The 23,000-nt window shown below is 36.7% G+C and overlaps 2 protein-coding genes and 1 long non-coding RNA gene across 3 annotated transcripts in view; 1 reads left to right on the plus strand and 2 right to left on the minus strand.

Annotated features, from left to right (window-relative positions):
- lrp2a (low density lipoprotein receptor-related protein 2a) overlaps positions 1-9,704 on the minus strand; it is a 101,747-nt gene extending 92,043 nt beyond the window's left edge. The window contains exon 1 of the mRNA XM_079880472.1: positions 9,570-9,704. Coding sequence (XP_079736598.1) covers positions 9,570-9,666 — 97 coding nt within the window. The 5' untranslated portion in view covers positions 9,667-9,704. The remainder of the gene's footprint in view (positions 1-9,569) is intronic.
- Positions 9,705-11,786: 2,082 nt separating this feature from the next.
- On the plus strand, positions 11,787-20,484 carry LOC307164077 (coiled-coil domain-containing protein 89). The gene is made up of 7 exons (XM_079880471.1): positions 11,787-12,076; positions 14,152-14,624; positions 16,665-16,795; positions 17,365-17,501; positions 17,584-17,660; positions 18,076-18,175; positions 18,257-20,484. The coding sequence occupies exons 1-7, from the start codon at positions 12,017-12,019 to the stop codon at positions 18,341-18,343; spliced, it is 1,065 nt and encodes a 354-aa protein (XP_079736597.1). The 5' UTR covers positions 11,787-12,016; the 3' UTR covers positions 18,344-20,484.
- LOC307164079 overlaps positions 18,086-23,000 on the minus strand; it is a 45,800-nt gene continuing 40,885 nt past the window's right edge. The window contains exon 4 of the long non-coding RNA XR_013822207.1: positions 18,086-18,156. This is a non-coding gene — a long non-coding RNA (uncharacterized lncRNA). The remainder of the gene's footprint in view (positions 18,157-23,000) is intronic.

Consider the following 23,000-nt stretch of genomic DNA (forward strand, 5'->3'; position numbering starts at 1 on the left):
CCCACCCAAAACATTCTACTAATTCTAATGTAAGGCCATAGCAACCACCAAAAGCACACTACCAGTTGTATAGCAAAAACCTGGCAACCACACAAAACATTTAACCAATTGAATTGCATACCAACGCCCTAGCAACCACCCTGAACATTCTACCAGTTGCATCGCAAAACCCTTGTAGACATCCATGACACCCTAGTATTGTGGCAGCAAGTTTTGTGTACATATATTTTAAATAAACATCAAATAATCACAAAAGAAAGCATAAAATGTTTTACACACACTTTAAATAATTACATTATATTTATTTATTATATTTCTCACAGGTCAGAGAACACACCTCATCACAGGTATACTTCTCAATAAAATTACATTAAAAGCAATTAATAAAAAGAAATGCAGTGCAATTTTTTTTTCTTTTTGATTATTAATATCCAAGGTATGAAAGCTTGTTTCCACCAAGGAATACAAAAATGTAAAAGATAATTGTGAATTTCTATCTCACAATTCTGACTTTCTCACAATTTCTGAGAGAAAAGGTCATAATTGTGAGTATATATCACGCAATTCTGAGAAAAAAAGTAATAATTGTGAGTTTATATCACGCAATTCAGAGAAAAAAAGTACCAATTGTGAGTATATATCACGCAATTCTGAGAAAAAAATAATTGTGTGTTTATATCACGTAATTCTGAGAAAAAAAGTCATAATTGTGAGTTTTATATCATGCAATTCTGAGAAAAAAAGTCATTGTGAGTTTATATCATGCAATTCTGAGAAAAAAGTAATAATTGTGAGTTTATATCACGCAATTCTGAGAAAAAAAGTCATAATTGTGAGTTTATATCATGCAATTCTATATATATTCTGACTGTAAAATCAATTTGCTGGATCTCAACAAGAGCCTAACGCTGATCCTCTTATTCCATCACACTGCACTGACTCACAGTCCTAAACAATGATAATGATCCGACAAACAAAAAGCCGCTTCAGATGAGTAAAGAAAGCATTTTGAACTGTGAAAATTACTCCAACCTCAATAAATTATCATGAACAAAAAGGTTTTTCATTTTAATTTTTCACGAAGCCTGGCTGTTTGGATCGGTTGAAACAAGAATCTTATCTGACCTGATGCCTTTTAGGAAACTCATGTGACTCAGTCAAACACTGAGCCTGCCAATAGGAAACTGAGAACTGGGCTAAACTACATCATGAGGTCATCGTTGACATTTACCCGGCCAGTAACCTTGCTAAAAATCTGAAGTAATATGTTTAGACATCCGACTGACAAAAAATGTGTCTTACAGTGCAACAAAGTAATCTCTAAATGGATGGAGGAACAACTCCCTCTTGTTGTGAGACGTGGCAGGTTAGAAGTGTTTAAAGGAATAGTTCATCCAGAAATGCCATGCAAAACCAGTTCACAGTAACAATGACTGTCAGGATCTGAAAAAGACAAATATTCAAAATTCTCCTTGTCTTTTCTACAAAAAAAAAAAAAATTCAAAAAGGGTTTGCATTGACTACATTTTCATGTTTGGGAGAACTATTGCTTTAATGCTTTAACTTTGGTGCTTCTGTATGCAGGTAAAATATTGCTCTCAATAAATTCCTCTTAAATATTAATTTAGACCAAAAACATAATATCATAGTAGACAGCTGTTGGTTCTGTGCCATTGCAAAACAAATGTTGTATTAGCAGAGCATTTATTATGTATGAGTCAGAAGTTTATCAGCCTCGTTCCCTGTGATGTACTCTTTAATAATGGATTTCGTCCTCTGCCAGAAGGCCACGGGGTTCTGCGCTTGAGCCGCGGCGCTAAAAGCTCAGCGAGGGCCTCATAGCGAGAGGTCTAGACCAAACACCACAGCAAACGCTTTTAAAGCATGCCAGCCAAATGGGCTTCCTTTTTAACTCCTTCGGCAGCCAATTGGGAAACGAGCCTTTTTCCTGCTCAGTTTACTAATGATAAAATTGCTGCTCTACTCGCTCAAAGGAACCCTTTGTTGGTAGGACATGATCCCGGAGGTTTCAGCAGCGTCTGTAACGCACAGGTAGACAATTGGCATATACAGGATCTGGGAGGTAAGACGCTCTTACTGACACCCGCTCGCAATAGAAATTTAAACATCAGCCTCAGCCGTTTCCGCACACGCTGCCAGGATTCGAGGGGAAAAGATGCATCACGTCAAGGTTCAAAAATAACACACAGACACAGAATATAATTTTCACAAGGGTTATTATGGTTAACTAAAACTAAAAACCATTAAAAAAAATAATTACTTGAAATAAACGTTCGCTGAAATAATATAAAATATATTTAAAAAATTATTTCAGTTCTAATTTTCTCTTAGTTAACGGGATAGTTCACCTAAAAAATGCAATTCTGTCATTAATTACTCACCCTCATGGCGTTCATCTTCGAAACACAAATGAAGATCTTTTTGATGAAATCTGAGAGATTTCTGTTCCTCCATTGACAGCTACGCCACTGACACTGACGCTTCAAAAAGTGAACAAATTAAATTGAGGCTTTTGTTCACATATAAACTTTCATCAACTCACACATCAGTTGTGGTGAATGGAAGCTAAAGCATGTTTACTTGACGTGCGAGAACCAATGAGGTTCATTCTCGTGTTACGCATCACGTTTGAGCTTCAGCAAGAACCAATGAGGTTTGTTCTCATGCGTCAAGCATGGTCTAGTTTCAAGCTTCTGTTTATGTTCGCTGATCAATGTTAATATGTGGATAAAATACTAAATTAAATCTATTCATCATATAAAGCAATCGTGTCACTTCAGAAATTTTAGACTAAACCGCTCAATTCATATGGATGCGTTTTACGATCTCACAATGAACTTTTTGAAGCGTCAGAGTGTCAGTTGCGTAGCTGTCAATGGAGGGACAGAAAGCTCTCAGATCTGATCAAAAACATCTTCATTTGTGTTTCGAAGATAAACGTCTTACGGGTTTTGAATGACATGAGGGTGAGTAATTAATGGGTCATTTTTGGGTGAATTAAACGAAAAGAAAAATTTATAAAAACTCAAATTTATTAAATAAAAAAACAAAATGAATAAACAAAACTTTAACTAAAATTAATATTAAAACAAAATATAAAAATAAAATCTAATCCAAAATACTAAAAAACTATAATAGTATGTTAATGATTTTCTCTCTCTGATTAATTGTTTTCTCTCATTTTACATTATGAATCAGCTATACATTAGCCAAACAGCTTTTAACAACCTTTGCCAAGAGCCGAAACCTATCCGCCGACAGCATCGTAAATAAAGCCTGCGTTTCCTGACAGTATCAGCAACTGGGAAAACCGACAGGTAAAGTGAACAGCGGCAGGCCTATCCTATTCCTGCACTCAACAAAACCAAGCATTTAGCCCCGTAATTTCCTGGGGTGTCTTTAAAAGGGTTTTATTTGGACGTCTTAACTAAGATTGCACGAATGACAACAGTTATGCGATTGTCCCCGGCTGGCCATTGTGAGGAGAGCGGCTTGTATTATGCAAATGCCGTCCTCCTGTTGATGGGTCTGAGCTTGCTTTTCCTTCCTTCATTAATGTCTTTGCTTACCCTGTTTTGTTCCGTTTTCTGTTTCCTTTTTTGCCCCCCTCCATCCCCGTCTCCTCTCTGGGCATGTCTTTTCTAATTAGCCAACTTAAACCCTCAGCAGGCAAGAATCCCCAAAACTATCTGAGGAGAAAAACAAGGACGCGCCAACGTCAGGCCACAAAGAGAGTGCGGTGGAGGAATTTTCATTAGAATGAAGCCTCCCAAAGGCTTAGACCCCACTGTGAGACCACAATGGCACAATGGCCTGGCTGGCGGGACTGCAGCCCCATAACTGAAAGTGTCAGCACGCCAAAAGGGCCGATGGAGACGGATAGCAGAATGGGGGAATACAGTAGAGCTTCCTGCGAGAAAGAAAGCCGAAAAGAGGCCCCCGGAGCCCATCCTCCTCCATTCTGCCATCCCTCTTTCCTTTAAAAAAACTAAAGGCACTTGCCAGCCACTAGCCCCCCGAAACATCTCTTTCCAGTCCCGCGGGGGCCATGGGAGAGGTGCCGCTTCTTTCATCAATGCCGCCTTGTTTTGGGGGGCGGCTGGAGTGAATGCCTGCGCAGGAATGGCTGGCAAAGCCCAGTGCCAAGGCTGGCCGGCCATACCGTGGAGCAGAGTGCCGCAGCCCGTTTCATATGGAAATGGACGACGCTGAACGCAGTCAATTGCTTTACAACTGACTTTGGCTCGCAATCGTAGAGAAAGGACCTACTGGTTCGCGAAGGCGGCTTGGCATTGGCCGCAAGTGGAAAGGAGGCAAACATTGAGTCGGAGAGCCTATTAAACCAGTGACTCCCGTTAGAAACTTTACAATGAATTAGCTGTATGTGAGACCGAAATATCATCCAAATTAATTGCACATTTTGAAATAATCAGCACTGGCGGATAACTGTACCCGATTGGCAATTCTGACAAATGTGTTAGTTCCAAAATCTACAGGCAAACATGTCATAGTGTAAAAGAAAAATAGCATTCATTTTTACAGCATTTATTCAGCTAATTTCTTGAATCTGTAAATATACTTTTCATTGTTCGTTAATAGCTGTAGAAATTAACATGAACCTCCTAGATTAATAAATGCTGTAAAAGTATTGTGCATTTAGCAGGGTTATTAATGTTATAGTTAACTAAAAATAAAAGCATAAAGCATACTTGAAATAAAATAAAACATGAAATGAAATAAAATATTTGAAGAAAAAAAACGTATTTTATTTTAGGTAGTTGCCCAGGCAACGTTTATCATTTAGTTAAAGAAGATGAAGTACTAAAATAACTAAAACGAAATAAACTAAAACTAAAAACAATACCGACATATTCAAAAAATACATACAAAAAAATTTTGACAAAATTACTAAAATGTTAACTAAAATTTAAATCGTATTCAAAATATGACCAGCTATAATAGTATCTTGATGATACTATAACACCACTTCATTTAGCATGCAATTCTTAATACATTAACTAATGTTAACAAATAACTTATTTTTTAGCTTATTTTTAACTTTAGATTTTTCACTATATATCACCATTTACTTTATTGGAACACAACATGAGCTGTTTTGAAAGACAGTGGGGTCCAAAACAACATTATTATTATTATTTTTATTTTACTTTATTTTTTGAAGCATTGGAAAAATTACTACAATGTTTTTGTAGAAGTTGTCTGGTTATAGCCACTGGTTAACCGGCTGTTTTGATGAGCCAATGATTGTTAATAGTTTAAAGAATGCTTGTGCGAACAATGGATGTGCATCCTGAAAAAGGATGTGTCAAGCCGAAATACATTGATCAACACTTTTAATGATTTAGCCCAGTTTAGGCTTTTTATGCCTAATCACGTGAGTGCCTTGGAAATGTTGTTGTTTCATCTGATTTTCACCTCTTATGTATTTAATGAGCACCACCAATGCATTTACAGCCCTGCAGCAATTTCATTGCATGAGCAAAAAACACTATGACATTTGTAAAAAAGATCCTCTTTTGCACTGTTCACAGAAGAAAGAAAACCATACAAGTCTGGAACGACATGAGGATGAGTAAATGATCACAGGCTCATTATTTCTGGGTGAACTTCTGGGTATCTCTTTTAAGATACAATGATTCGCAACGCAGTCTCATGCAGTCAAACGGCAACACCAACACACAGGCGTCTCGTCTTTCTGATGGCACTGCGGCAGTGACTAATACGGCCACTGAGGGTGCTGTTTACTCTGAGAGGATTAGAAGTCTTCATTAGTGCCAACTGTGTTAACTTCTGTTCCTGTTTCTAATACAGCAGCCCTGTTGCTCAAGGACTTACACCGGAAAGGCCCAGACGCATGTGTGAGGTTTAAGGGGCACGTGCATAACAGGAAAAATGGGATTGCGGTATTTTCTCACTGTTCAAAACGCAGACGTCATCACTGTTTGTTTAGCTTGTTCACACATTCCTATAATAACCTATACACGCAGAAATGATCACCAAACATGCATCAAGAGGACGTGCCATTCTTTCTAGAACAATCAACAAAGACAATTTGAAAGCCGTGCTACTTAGAAGACACATTTTAACAACCATAGCTGTAAACTTTAAGTATGTTTTAAGTAACATCCCATCAAGCAATAGCCGTCATTTCACAGTCTAGGTTAACTAGACCCGATATAGTCCGGCTATGAGTTGCCCACTTCTAGCCAAAATAACTTGTTTTTGGGAAAATAACTTGTGAGATGTATGATATTCCATCATGTAAGCAAAGTCAACAATGATTACAAAGTGTTTGCTTTTATTTCTTTGTCATGTTCTATGCGTGTCTATTCTTGGGCTATGGTTTAGACGTCTATTAAATTTTCACTGACTGCCCAAATTTTGCCTTGTTTTAGCCTAGACGCCATCACTGTTTGGACGGCTATTAGACGTTGTTTAAGCGCAATATTGCTTTCTGGGTTTAAACAAGAAGAACCAGCTTATGTGACTTATGTTTTCAGAGTTGCAACAGTTACAGCCCACTTTTAAAGCAGCCTTCGATCTATACGTTTTCCATTCATTTGCTTCATAAGGATTTCAAAACATTCTTCAATAAAAAGTTATAATCTTTGAACCAAACCAACCAGCTCTGAGAAGAATTACAAAAGTACATTTAATGTAAAGCAAAAAATATTTGAAAATCTACTTATCTCATGCAGAATTGCAAATGAAGTTATAAAATATGGTATAAAACATAATAGTCAAGTCAAGTCAAATTTATTTGCACAGCACTTTTTTACCAATTGTTTTAAAGCTGTTTTCAGAAAATGTCTTCACGCCTTAGTCACATTTAGCGGATGAGCTCAACGATAATATAGTTTACATTTTGCAACAGTTTAAATTATCAGGCAGCCGAGATTTGTGTATTACTGGCTAATTAGTGTGGATAAAATACAATGTACTGTACTTATATATCATACTGTATAAACAGACCTGTGTGATAATATAGTTGACATTCTGCAACAATATAAACAATCACGCAGCCAGGATTTGCAATAGTATCTACCAGTTTACATGAGTGTATGTATGCAAATAAATTTGGATACACTTATATATATATATATATACAGCTTTGCAATTATACACTCTCAGAAAAAAAAGGTACAAAAGCTGTCACTGTGTGGCGGTACCTTTTCAAAAGGTACACCTTTGTACCTAAAGAGTGCATTTAAGTCCCTCAAAGGGACATATTGGTACCAAACGTGTACATATTAGTACCTAAATGGTACATATTAGAGCCCTTTTGAAGGGTACTGTCCCAGTGACAGCTTTTGTACCTTTTTTTCTGAGAGTGTATAGTTACATTTTGCGACGATATAAACAAACACTAAGTCATATTTGCTATAGTATATATTGCTTTATGTGAGTATGCCGTATGTTTGCAGATGAAGTAGGATATATATTTATATATCCAACTGTACATATAGACCTGTGTGATAATATAGTTAACACTTTGCGACGATATAAGCAATCACACGGCCAATAATTGCTATATGGTAAATATTACTTTATGCGAGTACACTGTATGTTTGCAGATAAAGTTGTAGGCCTACAATATATACAACTTTAAATATATTGCCAGGTGAAAATATAGTTTACATTCTGCAACGATATAAAATAAAAATAATGAAATATAGGAGTAGTTTTAAAGTATTTAAACTAAAGACATTATTATATTTCTCTTTGGAAGCTGTCAATGGGATTGTTTAGTTCTAGTTGCGGTTTATAAAAGAAGTCCAATACAAAAGTGATGCACTTTAAAGCTTGCTGACAGTCAGGTTCAGATAAGGTCCTCTCTGTCCAGCATCAAACTGATTTCCTCTCTCTCGAAATCCTGTTACCGATCATTCATGAGGCCCCTCACTGGTCCACGTCTGATTCAGCCTATTGAATGAGATATCATTGTTCGCTGATCTTTTGCTGATCTTTGGCACGACACTGGTGAATGTGACACTGAGAGAACTTGTCCTATTAATCATTGCAATCCAAAGATGGCTAATACGTGACTAATGATAGTAGCTTTTGAAAAAACAAGTTATGAATCGCCAGCATCATCACATTTGCAGGCAATGAGTAACACACGGCTGTAAATAATAATTTATACAGAGCGGTTTCACAAGTTGGTTAATAAACACCATGAAATGAGGTGTCAAAACCGTTTAAATTGTGCCAACTCAAGGCTTTTTTTTATAAAGAAGTCCAAGTTTAAAATAAAATGCATGTTAAACAAGGCAATAAGTAACTACCTTTTTAAGACCTTTGACCCCTGGGTCTGAAACTGAGAGCCCGAGGAACCAACAGGAAGTGAAGCTCAGCGGATTAGAGAAAGTAACCTGTCCCCCTCCATCGAGACCCTTTTGGTCATTTCCTCCGAAACACATGCTGAATAAAGCTGGATTACAGGAACTCATTCCTGGCTCGCATTTCTGAGGAGATCAATCAAGGCTATGGCCACAAATTTAAGCCTGATTCATAGCAGTATGAATTCCCAAAAGAGGGAGTGTGTGAGAAAATGCGATTTTGACACCTCCAGGTCACAATAAACTGAATTCAATCATCTGGTTTTAATGCAGCTCTACTTTTTTGAATGCAAACATCCTAATTCTCCCTATTAAGGAAATTGGCAAATGAACACAGACAATCTATAGTGATTTAGGCTCGATGAAGTCATCCTAAGCTAATTTTCACTACAGAGTGTCGAAGCAAGCAATGGTCATCTTGAGCGGCAGCTGCAGAGTAATTAGTTGCTTGATTCACATAAGAAGCTTACATACGAAGGGTTGGGCAAAAAGAAAGCAGATTACAATCCGAGAAGCTCTAGCCATGCAACCACACATTTGCACCAGAGGAACCTGTTGGGCTGTCAACTGATTAACCAACTGCAATGCAGCAAAATGCACGGCTCAAACTCCACGTCCCCTCCACAGCAGACTGTTTAAGTCTTTAAGAAACAGGCCCGAGCGCTGAAATGTGTGTGAATTTGCTTTGTAGCAGCAGCTTGGGGTCTGCTAGAGATTGTCTTCAAGTCACATGCTCGTCTCTGTTACCTAGCAACGCCAAAGCCCATGCAAAAGTTCTAAGAGAACCTCAAATCTGTCTGAGGGAGGCTTTGTGCGACAATTCCATTTGGAACTATTTAAAAAAAAAAAAAAAAAAAAAGAATATACACTTCTGTCACGTATAGTGTTTGTTTTCGCGATTCTGACTTTGCTTTGAGCGAAAAGCCGTTCATTCTAGTATGCATAAATAACAATGCAGTTAGATAACACCGTTATTCCCAGGGATAAATAAGCGATTGTTTATTTTCTAACATGCAGTGAGAATCTAATTGCACATTCCCCCACTTGTAGGACAATTAAACCAGAACGAACACTTGTGATATTATGCGGGGTAACTTGCCCGTTATGTCTATTGTTAGAAAGGATACGCACTAAATCATATCTAAAACAAATATGATACGAGACAAGTTAATAAAAGTAGCAACGTACCTTGGCAATTGCAATGAAGAGCACATAAAGTTATAATGAGGAGTAGTTGTAGGTGCATCGTGACGCACGGTCCCGGCTGGTGTGTCCAGCCCCTCATGAAGCCGGACAGATGGAGCTCTTGGGACTGAGATGCAGTGAAGTGGCTCTTACTCACTTGTCCCGGGCTGATGAAAAAGGGCGTGCACATGACGCTCGCTCCCCCTCAGCTCGACCCACAGGATCAAATCCTTCACTGGCTCCCAGCAACCTGTTGAGCTCATTGACGAGCCTGCATAATGTGTGGATTGCGAAACAGTCACAGTATGAGAAATATGTGGGTTCATTGACAAATAAAGCTTCATAAAGGTGTTTTTTTCTAATCTTTTCAAAACTGATGCAATGCATATTTTCGAGTCATGAACAATGTGTTTAAACACCTTTTTTTATTTATATTTTTTACTGTTTTTATGTCAGGCGGTACAACCTGTTACAGTGTAATTATAGCTTTAAATACTGAGAAATATTAATTAACTACATGTAGGCTACTTACTATGGATTAGGGTAGGATTAGAGTTTGGTTTAGGGTTAGTTGCATGTAATTATGGATAATTTATAGTTATTACTATAGTAAAAACATGTAACGTGTGTAATCAGTTAAATAACAAACTCGCGCATTAACACAACACGCATGCGCACGTGTTCACGAGAGCACATCGACGCATGCGTGTTGCGTGAACGCGTGTTGGAGATTAATATTTTGTATATAAAGTGGTAAATAATAATAATAATAATTTTTATTATATAAGTGTACCCCAAACAAAGCACTCGCGTCGCTTCATAAAACTGAAGTTAAACCACTGGAGTCACAAGGATTACTTTAATGATGTCTTTCTGGGTCTTGAAAGTGGTAGTTGCATAGCTGTCTAGCTGTCAATGAAGGGACATGAATCTCATTAAAAATACCATCATTTGTGTTCTTCTGAAGATGAATGTCTTACAGGTTTGGAACGACATGAGGGTGAGTAATTAAGCTGGTGATCAGCCACCTAATGACCAGCTTGCAACAGTTAATGACTTGCTTAAACCAGTTAGAAAACTAACTATGTTACAAAAGACAGCTACCATCTTAACCTGGATTCTCCTGAAGGGATAACAGGCATCAATCAACATTGGCAACGGACATTAAAAAGAAACAAAACTTTAAACAATTCAATTTAGCTTTAATAATTAGAACAAGTTAACTTTGTTTTAATGCGTGCTTATAATATGTATTACTGCAACAGGATGAATTATTATTAATTATAATAATGCATAACCCCAGGACTGAGCACAAGTTCATGTTTTCAATAGGCTGAGTAGGTCATTTCAGCTTTGTAGCCAAGAAGACTAAAATAATGCAGAACACTGTTTTAAATGTGTTACTTAAGGTCAGCAGGTTTCTATAGGGAGTCACTCAGTCAAGTCAAAGATCTCATGCTTGGCTAATAAGTGATTCTTTTGCGCCAAAGCTAAAGTAGTTGCAAATTTGGTGTATGAAAGTGAGTCTTTTATGAACAAAACTTTTAATGTGATTCTCACTTTAAAATTAACGAGCTCACGCTGAGAAAAAACAAACAAACATTGTAAACCAGCCTACGATGTTTTGAAGATCTTAGCTGGCCCTCAGTGTAACCTGAATGGTGCTCAAAACCACTATAAAAACCAACCAAAAGAACAGCCAGGGAGACCAACTAGATCCACCAAACCAGTTTAAGCTTTTTCAGCTAGAGCTGAAGGGCATAACTTAAAGCTAATCAAAATCATTCTTTAAAAATAATGATTTGTTATTTACCATTCTTATTAACCTAAAGCAAAAGTGTAAAACAAAAATTCGGGTTACACTTTATTTTAAGATGTCTGTAATTATAGCCTGAGAAATATGAATTAACAACATATACTTACTATGGGGTTAGGATTATGGTTTTGTTTGTGGGTTAGTTGCATGTAATTATGCATAATTTACTGTTATCACTATGGTAAGAACATGTAACATATGTAACAAGGACACTAAAATAAAGTGTTACCAACAATTCTTACCGCACCAATCGAACCAGTATATTCATACACATTAAAAAAGAGTCATGGCGACATCTAGTGCTAATACTCGAGCACTACACCTACATTTATTTATTTTTTTGCTTAACCTGAGGGGGGAAACGCAAAATAGAAATTTCTGGATCAATAGTGCGTGTCATACATGTAAGTCGCATTTTAAAATACTGAATTACATTCTCAAATTTAAAAGAGGAAAAGCACGCGAAATAATCGCGACAGAATTCGACTGTTGCTAGGGGCAACCGGCGAAACTTTATAGCCACCAACGGTCGGATTGCTGCGGCTCATTGCGGTTGAGACGCCTTTGTGAAGAAACCAGATTTTTTTTTTCTTCTTCTTCTTCTTCTGCAAGACACAACCTTGAAAGATTCAACATGACATCTCCTCGGAAAATCCAAATAGACCTTAAAACGATGATCATAGACACTAAACAGGTACGTTTGAGAGCGCGTGACGTTCATACAAAACTGTTTACGCCCATTTCAGCAACTGACACGCATTATCTCTGTTTACGATCGATTAGCGACTGTTTTGATTTTGCATTTGAGATTAAATCGTAGTTTGAAACATAATTCTCTCAAGCAATAACAAAGCAACTGGTGGTGCATTTCATTGCGAAACGATGTCGTATTTTGTAATTTAGATTTTACGTCATTTTTTTAATTATTATTTATTATTAATTATGATAATGACTTGAATTTAAGCTTTTGTTTCATAATATCTGAGACGTTATACTCAACATGCAGTTTGTGAGCTTTTAAAACCAGTAGTCGCCAGTAGAGAAAACATATCGGGGCTAGTTGTCACATTTTTACCCCAGTGAATATTTTTCATGGGTTTATATTTTTCCCCTCGATTCAGTTTCGAGGACACACACACTGAAGACTTGGAAGATTTACATAGATATTACCCGAGGCGGAAAAAAAAACAGTTCATGTAACAAACATTGACCTTTTGTGATAAAATGCCTTAGTGGCGTCACAAAAATAATTTGCATAATGCATAGCGTAATGCAAGCAGAAATGTATAGTGTAATTTACAAAAATACCAAACTATTGTTTTGGCTAATAAATATTATACTGTAAAATATTATTGAAATATTTAAAACACGTGACAACTTGCCCCAACAACCTGTCATTTGAAATCTTTCCATCATAGCCTAGCTATTTGACTCTTGCTTGCCTTCTGTATTCCAGTGTGGTTTAATTGTGTTCAATAAAACCAGGTGATAAACTCAGGTCACTAGTGCTTTTTGAAGCTTCGAAACCTTTGTGAATCTTTTGTTTCGAAACAGTGATTCGGAGCTCGTATCAAACTGCCCGAGTCACGTGATTTCAGTAAACAAGGCATTTCAATGGCTCGCCACTAGGAGCGATTAGCCGATTTTGTAGACACGTTTGTATAATAAAAGGGAAGAATTTTAGTTAATAGTCTGTTATTGGCCCGAAGCTCTCCATAAAAAACAAGAACAATTTAATAACAACAATTTAATAAAATAACACATATTATACCGAAACTTTATATTTAATGGTATTAGATAATTTGTTAATTGCATTTAATAGATTACACTTTCAATAAAACATTTGCAATTGGTTTATAAAATGTTAGGGCCGAGTTTTCTATGCATTTACACCGTTCTGACCAGCAGGCGTCACCAGCGCTTCAAACGGATCCGTTTCTTCCATCTCTACAGGTCACAATTTTTTTTCCCTATTAAAAATAATAATAATAAAAAATAAGGGTAGACATCAAAAATAAAAATATCTTATAAAATAAGAGGTCCCCTGCTGAACAATTACTAGGCTAAATAAAAAAAATAACATTTAAAAAACTAAACAACATTCAGTAATAAAACCTAAACAAAGACAAACCACAGAATAATACCCATAGTTATTAAATTAGCACACAACTGTGTCAATAGCAACACTAATAAGAAAATTAATCATCAAAACTACAGCAAAGAGATGTGAACAGTTGTGTGTGACCCTCCCTCCCTCCCCCCTGACTGACTGACTGATTCACTAACACACAGATATGATTCACTGACTCACAGATATGATTCACTGACTCACAGATATAATTCACTGACTCATGATTCACTGACACACAGATATTATTCACTGACTCACAGATATGATTCACTGACTCACAGATATGATTCACTGACTCACAGATATGATTCACTGACTCACAGATATGATTCACTGACACACAGAAATGATTTACTGCTGGAGTGGCAGAAAGGTGGATCCACAATGGGTGCTTCTCATTTCTAATTTGTGCATCCTCGTTTCCTTTCCTCGCTTCCTGTCCTCGTGTCTCAACTCCATCCCCCCCTAGGATGCGAGGGAAGGCTGCAAAGAATGAAAGGAGCGAGGAAACATCAATTTGAGTATTGAGAAGCACCCCATTTTCCCTTTGTACCTGGAAACACATACATACTTCAGTCACTTTCCTAATACCAGAGCTTAATATATGGGTGAACTAACGCTTTAATCTTTCCTATAAGGATATGGACGATGTGCACCAAGCCCTGGAAAAACTCCGAAGTCTCTCCCAGGAAGAGAGGACCGAGGCAGAAGTGCTGCGTTCAAGAATCGACGAGCAGTCTACTCTCATCTGCATCCTGAAACAGAGAGCGGACGAGATGCTCCTGCGCTGTCAGGCTCTGGAGAAGATCAACACAGAGCTGGAGAACCTGAGAGCCAATGTGCAGGTGGAGCTGGAGAACGAGAGGAAGAAATCTGCACTGCTGGAGCAGAGATTCATGCACCTGGCCTCCAACCACAGAGAGCTCATCAACTTCATGAACGAGTACAAAAGTCAGAATGACGAGCTGAAGAAAGAGAATGAGAGAGTCAGAAAGGAAAATGAAACGCTTTTCAGCGAGCAAGTGCAAGAAAAGGAGGGGACAATCCTCAAACTGACCCAAGAGCTCAAGGACTTGGCAGAGCAACATAAGATACTAGAGACGGAGTATCAGTAAGAAATTGTTCACAAATCTGTTTTGAAAGTAAAAACCTCATTGGTCATTTTCTCCATAGAGAAACAAACATTTTTAATGATAACTTCACTATAAAAAGGACATATTGTGCTCTTTCACAAAGTCTTGATTTGAATTTTGAGGTCTAGGTTTTCATGCTTGAATGTTCAAAAAAACATTTTCACACATTTTACATTATCGCAGCTCCTCTCTTCCCAGTCTGTCATTAGCCGCTTTCCGACCGGAGGAACCTTTTCACAGTTCCTAGAACTATTGGCTAAAGTACCCGTGTTCGCACCGCAGGAACTAGGAACGATTTTAGTTCTAGGAACTCTTTTGGAGGAACTAATTTAGGTCCTACTTCAGAGTTGAATTGAATTGTTTATTGATCCAACAATCAGCTATCTCATATATATACATATGAGTGCTGTTCTTCCTGTGGTCAAAATCACTATTACATATCAATTTTTACAAAATAAGCATGCATTCATACAACATACAAACATAAACAAAGACATTTAGTAGAAGATGAACTGAAAATATTCCTTGATTTAAGTTGGTTAAAATTTAGATCAAACTCATGAACTAAGAACCCATGTATACTTATAGGATCAAAAACTTTTACTTATATAGCACCTTTTTAACAAAAACAAAAGTAAAAAGTCATATAAAAACTTGTGTAAATAAATACAATTTCAATTTAATTGAAGAGTAGGGTCTAAACCAGCACTATAGGAACTACCCGTGACGTTAGTGTACGCTGATTGGCCGAACACACGCGGAACACCAGCACCTGCCATTTTTAAAACAGCTATAATGTAAACACACAGATTATAGCCTATATATTTACTCCATAAACTAACTTTACAAACATGGAAAACAGTGATAGATGGGTCTCTAAACCTTTATGCTGAAGAGAAAATCCAACGCAACTTTGAGGGGACCAAGCCAAACATGATTATGTTTATCTGCCCAGCTAGCAACACTGGACATCAACCACACGGCATAGGCTAATAACCTTTTTTCATATACTGTCTACTTTCTATAACAGTTCTATCTAATAACATGTTAAACAGTACTGTTAGACAGATCGCTAACTAATAAACACAGAGAATGCGAGCATTGTTTGCTCTGGCGTTCTCAGCGCCGCCAAAATAAAAGTCACCGTGCTTGCGTCACTCCCTTACCCCTCCTAACAGTTCCTATGGCCACTTGGCCAGTGCGAACGCAAACGAAGAGTAGTTCTTTGAACTGTTTAGAAGTGGACAGTTCCTAGAACTAAGTTCCTGTAACTACTTGGTCGGAAAGCGGCTAATAACACTCTGTTTAGTTCCTGTCTCTATGAAGCCCCTCCTTCTGAACAGCACAATGTGCTCTGATTGGTCGGCTGAATCAGTGTGTTGTGATTGGTCAAGCGCTTCGAGTATGTTTGAGAAATGTCACGACCCTTACCATAACCATGAGTTTCAACAAACTACTGACTAACTCAACCAAGCCTCGCCCCTTTTTTTGCGTATGCATTGGGAGGGAATTATTTAAATGAAGAATATTGTAACGTGTTCATTCCTGGAAGAAAACTCAAGACTACAATGGAGGCGTTTCAGAGAGTTTAGAAACAGTGCGCACTACTGATATAGAGAATAAATCACTTTGAAGTGACTTTGAAAAAAATGTCATGCTCAAACAGCAACAATGCACACTAAAGACAGTTGAAAATGTGAAAAAGCATAATAGGACCTCTTAAAAAAAAATTTGCTAAATAACATAGATATTCATAAAAACTTCACTAACATAGATATTCATAATCCTAAAGAGAGATCCACCTTTGTCTTGTTTAAAAATGTGCTTATACTCATGCTTCTTAGTACAATTTATTGATTCCTTTTTTTTTTTTTTTAAAGTATATGGAGAAATGAATGGGAAATATACTTCCAGAACTATGGCCGCTGAAAAAGTGGACTATCATTGTTTACTTTATATCATTCAAGTGAAATAAGTAAAACAAGTACATTAGTCAGTAATCTTTATTATCCCAACAGGGAGAAAACGACGGGTTTCCAGATTAAACTGAAAGAACTGATCAACCTCCATCAGATCAAAGAGGCGTCTTTGAAGAACGAACTAAGCGACACACAGAAACAGCTGAAGAACGCTGTGGAGATGTGTGCAGGTACGCATTCAGGATTTTACCAAAACTAACTATTCTAGTCACAATTGTGGTTTTTGCAGATCAAAACAAGTCAAATGACATTTAAAATGGTGGTTCTCAACTGATGGATCACAGCCCAAAAACAGACTGCAGGTCTTTTCTGGCTTGTGGGAAAAATTACAACAAGATCAAATATTAAAATGCAACTAACGAAATCATGCATAGTTAGTGTAAGAAAACAATTAGGCATATAAACTTATTATTAAAGAGAAAACATGAGAAATATTTGTTGTTGAGATCAAAGATTGTGCATCCAATCAAACTCTACAGTGTTTGGTTTAAATAGATCTAATAAAACAATAATTTCATTTCAGTGTTTGATTTTAAAGACGTTTTTGTTCACTTTTATAGGCTAATCAGTTTTGAAACTGTGTTGGGTCGCCACCTGATGTTAAATGTAAAATGTCCTGAAACAAAATCAGTTGAGAAGCACTAATTTAGATGTGGGCAAACCCTGAGCTTGAACAATTGTCTCTTCACTAGTTCTTACTGGCACACTGTTAAACACCTCACACATTTCTTTCTGACAGAGTTGGATCTCAAACTAAGACAAACAAAGGAAAAAGAATCAATGAGAGAGACAGACACTCAGGAGAGACTGGAGAAACTCACGAAGGAAAAGGATGAGCTAATTGATCTCTCTTTACAGCGGGGAAAAGTTATTCGGGTAAGATTTGACATGAATCATTAGTTACTTCACTGTATGTTTTCAGATTGAGACGTAATGATTTCATTGCAACGTGTTACAGGACAAGCAAGCTGAAATTGAGGAGCTGGAGAGAAAAAGGCTTGAAGCTGAGAAAAGCAGACTAGATGCAGAGAACAGGTATGACTCTCAAAACACACTTTTAATCTGTCTGTAAGATTTTTATTCTTAATCAATGGACTTTTAAGGCCAGGACACACTAATGTCAGTCGACTTAGTTTTTTCTGTGTGTTCCTCACCGCTGGCTCTAGTCAGACGCTGTCTGGGTTTTTTGGGCCGATTCAGCGTGTTGAATCTGTGTCGGTGAGAGAGAGAATTTTGATTGGCTGTTCAGATTAGCGAATGTGTAATAAAAGTGATGAAAGTGAGCAAACAAGTCAAGACTGCACAGACAGAAGGCAGTTATAATTTTACATCATCTTACCTGAGCATTCGAACGCACAAATATTTTCAGAATAACATGAGCCGACTGGAAATTGAAAATAAAATGATGCATTATTGGCTCAGTTTGTCTTTGTCATGTTTTTTTCATCAGGTTTGAAAAGGAAGCATCAGCCGTGAAGAGCGAGTTAAGGGTGAAGGAACTACAGGATGCCTTAGAGAGGGCAGAGGACACCTGCAATGAGTTGAAAAAGGTCTGTTAAAAAAAGCCTGTATGTACATTGGACATTTTGGTCTAAATGGCATCTCAATGTTTTTACATCTCACACTTTTAGGCGTTTGAGGCATTTAAAAAGCACAGCAGTGAAATGCTTGAAAAGGAGAAGGATTTAAACTGCAAACTTCGCCACATGGTCATCTGAGCCATCCATCCCATTTCCAGTGCATTTCTACCATAAAAGTCAGTCATTATAAAGCAAAACTCATTCACTGACAGCTGAGCTGGATCATCGCACTTGGATTGGTTGTATGTAACGAACCAGAGGACAAGGTTGAAGTGAGATTTTTCTTAAGAGAACGTCTTCCATTAGTAGAGGGTAGTGTAATGTCCTTCTGTGAGGAAAAAGTGGGTTTGTTGATAGTTTGCAAATAGTTTTGGCTGAACTGTGATTCTATGAAATAAAAAAATAGCATTTTTAAACTTAAACTGTGATTTAATCGCGATAGGCTGTCGTGATTATTAGAGAATCGCCTGAACATGATTATTGGAGAAATCACTGATCATTGTAAACTTTGAATGCCAGTCAAATATTGCCTCAAATAAGGACATTTTAAACAAATTTGGAATGTTTTGAATGGAATTTTAAACTTTTTTTTTTTTTTTTCTCTCCAACCAAAATGATTACATCGTATAATTCTTATCGGATAGAGTTAGAATGTTCCAAATTAAAGGAAAAGTTCAGCTCAAAAAAGAAGATTTTCATTATTTACTACTCTCCCTGATGTTGTTATAACACAAAAACAATATTGTTACACTTTATTTAGATGGTCCACTTTAGACATTCAACTAATTATAAATAACTTTGCAATTACATGTCAACTAACTCTCATTAGAGCATTAGTAGACTGTTAGGTTCAGGGTTTGGGTTAGTAGAGAAGTTGACATGTGGTTGCAAAGTTAGTATAATGTCCGTTGGGGAGCATCTGAATAAAGCGTTAGCAGATATTAAGCGAGTTAGTTGACATGTAGTTGCCAAGTTACTTATAGTGTTACTTCTAGAATTTCTAAAGTGGACCATCGAAATAAAGTTTACCAAAATATGTATTTTGGAGGAAAAAAGTATATACAGTAAAAATCATGGACTCCAATGTTGTTTGGATTCCATCGTCTTCAAAATATCTTCTTTTGTGTTTCTTCAGAAGAAATCTGCGTAATTTCAAGCATTTGGAAAAACCAGAAAAATTCAATTATCATGCCATTTTAATCATCATGCCAGCTCATCTGATGCTCATCTGTATATGCAATAAATTGAACTCTTCTATATGTAGCCTCATTCCTGAGTAGATAAAACCATTCAACTGTGTAGTAAAAGCTCTCAAGCCATATTGCACTTACACCCCTGTAGAAGTGTAATGTTCATCTTCCAGTTTCTACCAGCACTTGAAGTCATGCTTTGGTTCACCCTGTATCCCTCCATGAAACAACATATCTTTTGCATTTACAAAGTTTGTCAGCACAAAATGACAGTATTTTGCTAAAGTTTGTCATTTTGACGTGCTCTTTGTAATTTTTAGTGTGGTAATTTTAACGTCATTCCTGAACTAATATGTGAGCAGATAAAAGGTAGTTAGCATAATTGTATATGGTCATCTGGTCTGCATCTGTATATGTGTTTTAGAACATCTGGATGATTTGTAGATGTTCATCCCTGATAGCATGTTAAGTTAACTAGTAAAAGACATTTTAATTGCATCTTGCATTGCATTTAGCGATGAAATATATTTTAGTCCTAAGTTGAGTATATTTAGTCATGAAGCAGAGCCTTTTTTTCTCAAAATGACGGTCCTTCTATGGGGTGTGAACCCAGAGACTAGCTCAGATCTTTAACCTCTAAGGTTAGGTATGCAAGTGGTATGTCCTTATATCATCTGAGTGAGTTTTAATGACTGTGAGGTTGCGGTCAAAATGCTGGATTCCTTCGTGCTCTCGTAACTGCATGTTGCCGTAGTCCGTATCACCATTTCATACATCACAATCAAGTTGAGGCAAGTTTGTGTCCGTGCCATAACTGACCCAATGTACCCGCCCTTTGCATCTGACCTGGTCAGCGGTTCATAACCCCAATGCCATGACAATCTTTTTCCTCAGAAGTGCTGTGAATATTGGAATTGCCTTAAATGGGAATCACTGGAATGGTGTGAATGACCCTGTTTCTGTGACCTCTTGTTTTTTACTGGTTGTAATTCTTTCCAAAAATACTGATGTAGAGAGGACTTGACTGTTAAGATCATTTATTTTAGATGATATGTAAAGCATTTCAAGTATGTATAAAAACTATATGAAAGCACAACTTTTTGTGATCCTCTTTTGTAAGCTATATCTCCAATCAAGAACAAAAAACATACATCTTAAACTGGCCTAAGCTGGTGTGTGGGTCTTTGTTGGTCTGGTGGCTGGTTTTAGAGAAGTTTTGAGCACTTTCCAGGCTTGGTCAGACTGTGAGACCAGCAAACCAGACTGGTTTAAGCCGGTTTTCCAGCAGCGATGTCCAGATCAGATTTTACTACAAAATGATTTAAAAAATCACATTGTAACAATGACTTGAGCATGGTCTGATGCCAAAGTATTCCCAAAACAGATAAAAGGACTGATTATGGTGTAGCAAGGCCCTTTATTTTGTCGTATTGCTTGTTTTTGGGTAACGTCTAAATAGTGGGAAATTATTTTACAAATGTGAAAAAAGTCACAGTAATATCTCACGACAAGTAAACATAAAAGCTGCTACAATATTTCTCATTTCTCTTTATATTGTACAAACATATATTGTGCAAACTCTTTATATTGCCACTCGTTCCAGCTGTTTTTGAATTAACTTCATCAATTTTAGATCTGCAGAGGTCATAGTGATCTCAGTAACATTTTACAAATTAGTTAACATTAGTAAATGCATTATACACTAAAAAAAAGTAAGCCTTTTTTAAAGATTTACGCATTAGAATTAATAGTAAAATTCCATTAATTTGAATTGAATAATCCTTACACATTTTAATTGATTAAGGATTATTCAATTCAATTTGATGGAATTTTACTATTAATTCTAATGCATAAATCTTAAAAACAGGCTTGAATTTTTTTTTGTGTATAATGCATTTACTAATGTTTACTAATTTGTAAAATGCGTAAATCTTTAAAAAATGCTTACTTTTTTTAACATTTACAATGAGCAATACATTTGTTACAGTTTTTATTAATCTTTGTTAACGTTAGTTAATAAAAATACAACTGTTCTTTGTTAGTTCATGTTATCTTAGGTCCATTAAATAATTTTACAGAAACTACCTTTGATTTCAATATTGTAGCATATTAGTAAAATGCTGAAATTAACATTAACAAAGATTAATAAGTGCTTTAGCTATTTATCATTGTTAGTTCATGTTAACTAATGTAGTTAACAAATGAAACCTTATTTTAAAGTGTTACAACTCTCAACTCAATCCGTCATTGTCGCCACATAATAACTACCTTTAACTGTTGAAGCCACTACTATTTCCAAATTTCCAACTTGTAATTATGAGCTTGACAAAGATGTGATGGTTTTTACTAGTCGGAAACTCATAATTACAGTAATTCTGACTATGGATGCAGCAGAAATACACAAATTGGGTAAAAACAAGGAATGTACAAATAATCATTCCAGGACGGGGAAAAAAAGAATAAACCAACAAAGTCATACTTAAGTCATACTTGAGCGTAATCAAAATGAGCAAAATGACAGACCTATAATGGAGCTTGAATTGCACACTGAAACATGATGACGCCGGACCACCGCCTCCTAAATGACTGCCTGAACTTGCATCCCTGGAAAACTCCCACCACAACTGTCTTCTGGCTCCGCCCCCACACCTGAAGCCACGCCCCCAGCAGCAGCACTTTCACCAAGACTCTCACCTGACCAAACGTCAGTCAGTTCATTCCGTCTACAGCTGGAATTTCTAACAATGGAAAGAGCAGTGCCATTGCTGAGCGCCGCTGCATGCCTTTACATGATTCTGTCATTCTTCAGAGAGAAATGTAAAATTTGTGGTTGAGCTGCACCATTAGGATTGTCTTGATACTTTTAGTTGTAGAGAATCATATTTATTTGAGAAACCTCTTCACATGTTCACTCATGCACAGTGGAATCAATTTGTGAAACGTTTTAAAGAAACAGATTTTATTGTTCAGATGTTGCAAGTTTGAATTTCATCTCGGGTAATATTCCTTGAAGAAATACAAATAGACAGAAAGGAGTCAAAAGCTGACAACAGAGTATAGCTTTTACTGTAGTATAGTATCAAATCATTTGGTCTTGAAAGAACTTGGTGAGAAATATTTGAGTTCATTTTGACTTTCCGATGGAGATATTTGTGTTTTTGCAAATCTGAACACACACTGAAAAAAATTATATGATCAATAAGTTATGACAACATATGTTTTTACATTGCTTGAACTCATCAAAATAAGTTAAGCAATTTTCAACTTTTTTTGAGTTATGCAAGATTCAACAAAATTTTGTTTAAGTCAGTTTAATGTAATTTAAGTTGAAATGACTTAAACATCCAAGTTGATTGTGCGTTAAAAATTTAAGCCAGCAACTTTTTTTTTACAGTGCATGTTAAAGGGTTAGTTCACCCAAAAATGAAAATTCTGTCAGTAATTACTCACCCTCATGTTGTTCCAACCCCGTAAGACTTTCCTTCATCTTCAGAACACAAATTAAGATATTTTTGATGAAATCTGAGAGCTGGCTCACTCCTTCATAGGCTGATAGGTAATTTCATCTGCCGGCCCAGAAAAGTTAGTAAAGACATGAAATAGTC

The sequence above is a fragment of the Squalius cephalus genome (genome assembly GCF_949319135.1).
Source record: "Squalius cephalus genome assembly, chromosome: 9".
NCBI classification, from domain to species: domain Eukaryota; kingdom Metazoa; phylum Chordata; class Actinopteri; order Cypriniformes; family Leuciscidae; genus Squalius; species Squalius cephalus.

Excerpts from the sequence above, each read along its gene's own strand:
- LOC307164077 (XM_079880471.1), top strand. The coding sequence starts at position 12,017 with ATGACATCTCCTCGGAAAATCCAAATAGACCTTAAAACGATGATCATA. Across the intron at positions 14,625-16,664 it reads ATACTAGAGACGGAGTATCA|GGAGAAAACGACGGGTTTCC; the intron begins GTAAGAAATTGT and ends TTATCCCAACAG. Across the intron at positions 16,796-17,364 it reads CGCTGTGGAGATGTGTGCAG|AGTTGGATCTCAAACTAAGA; the intron begins GTACGCATTCAG and ends TCTTTCTGACAG.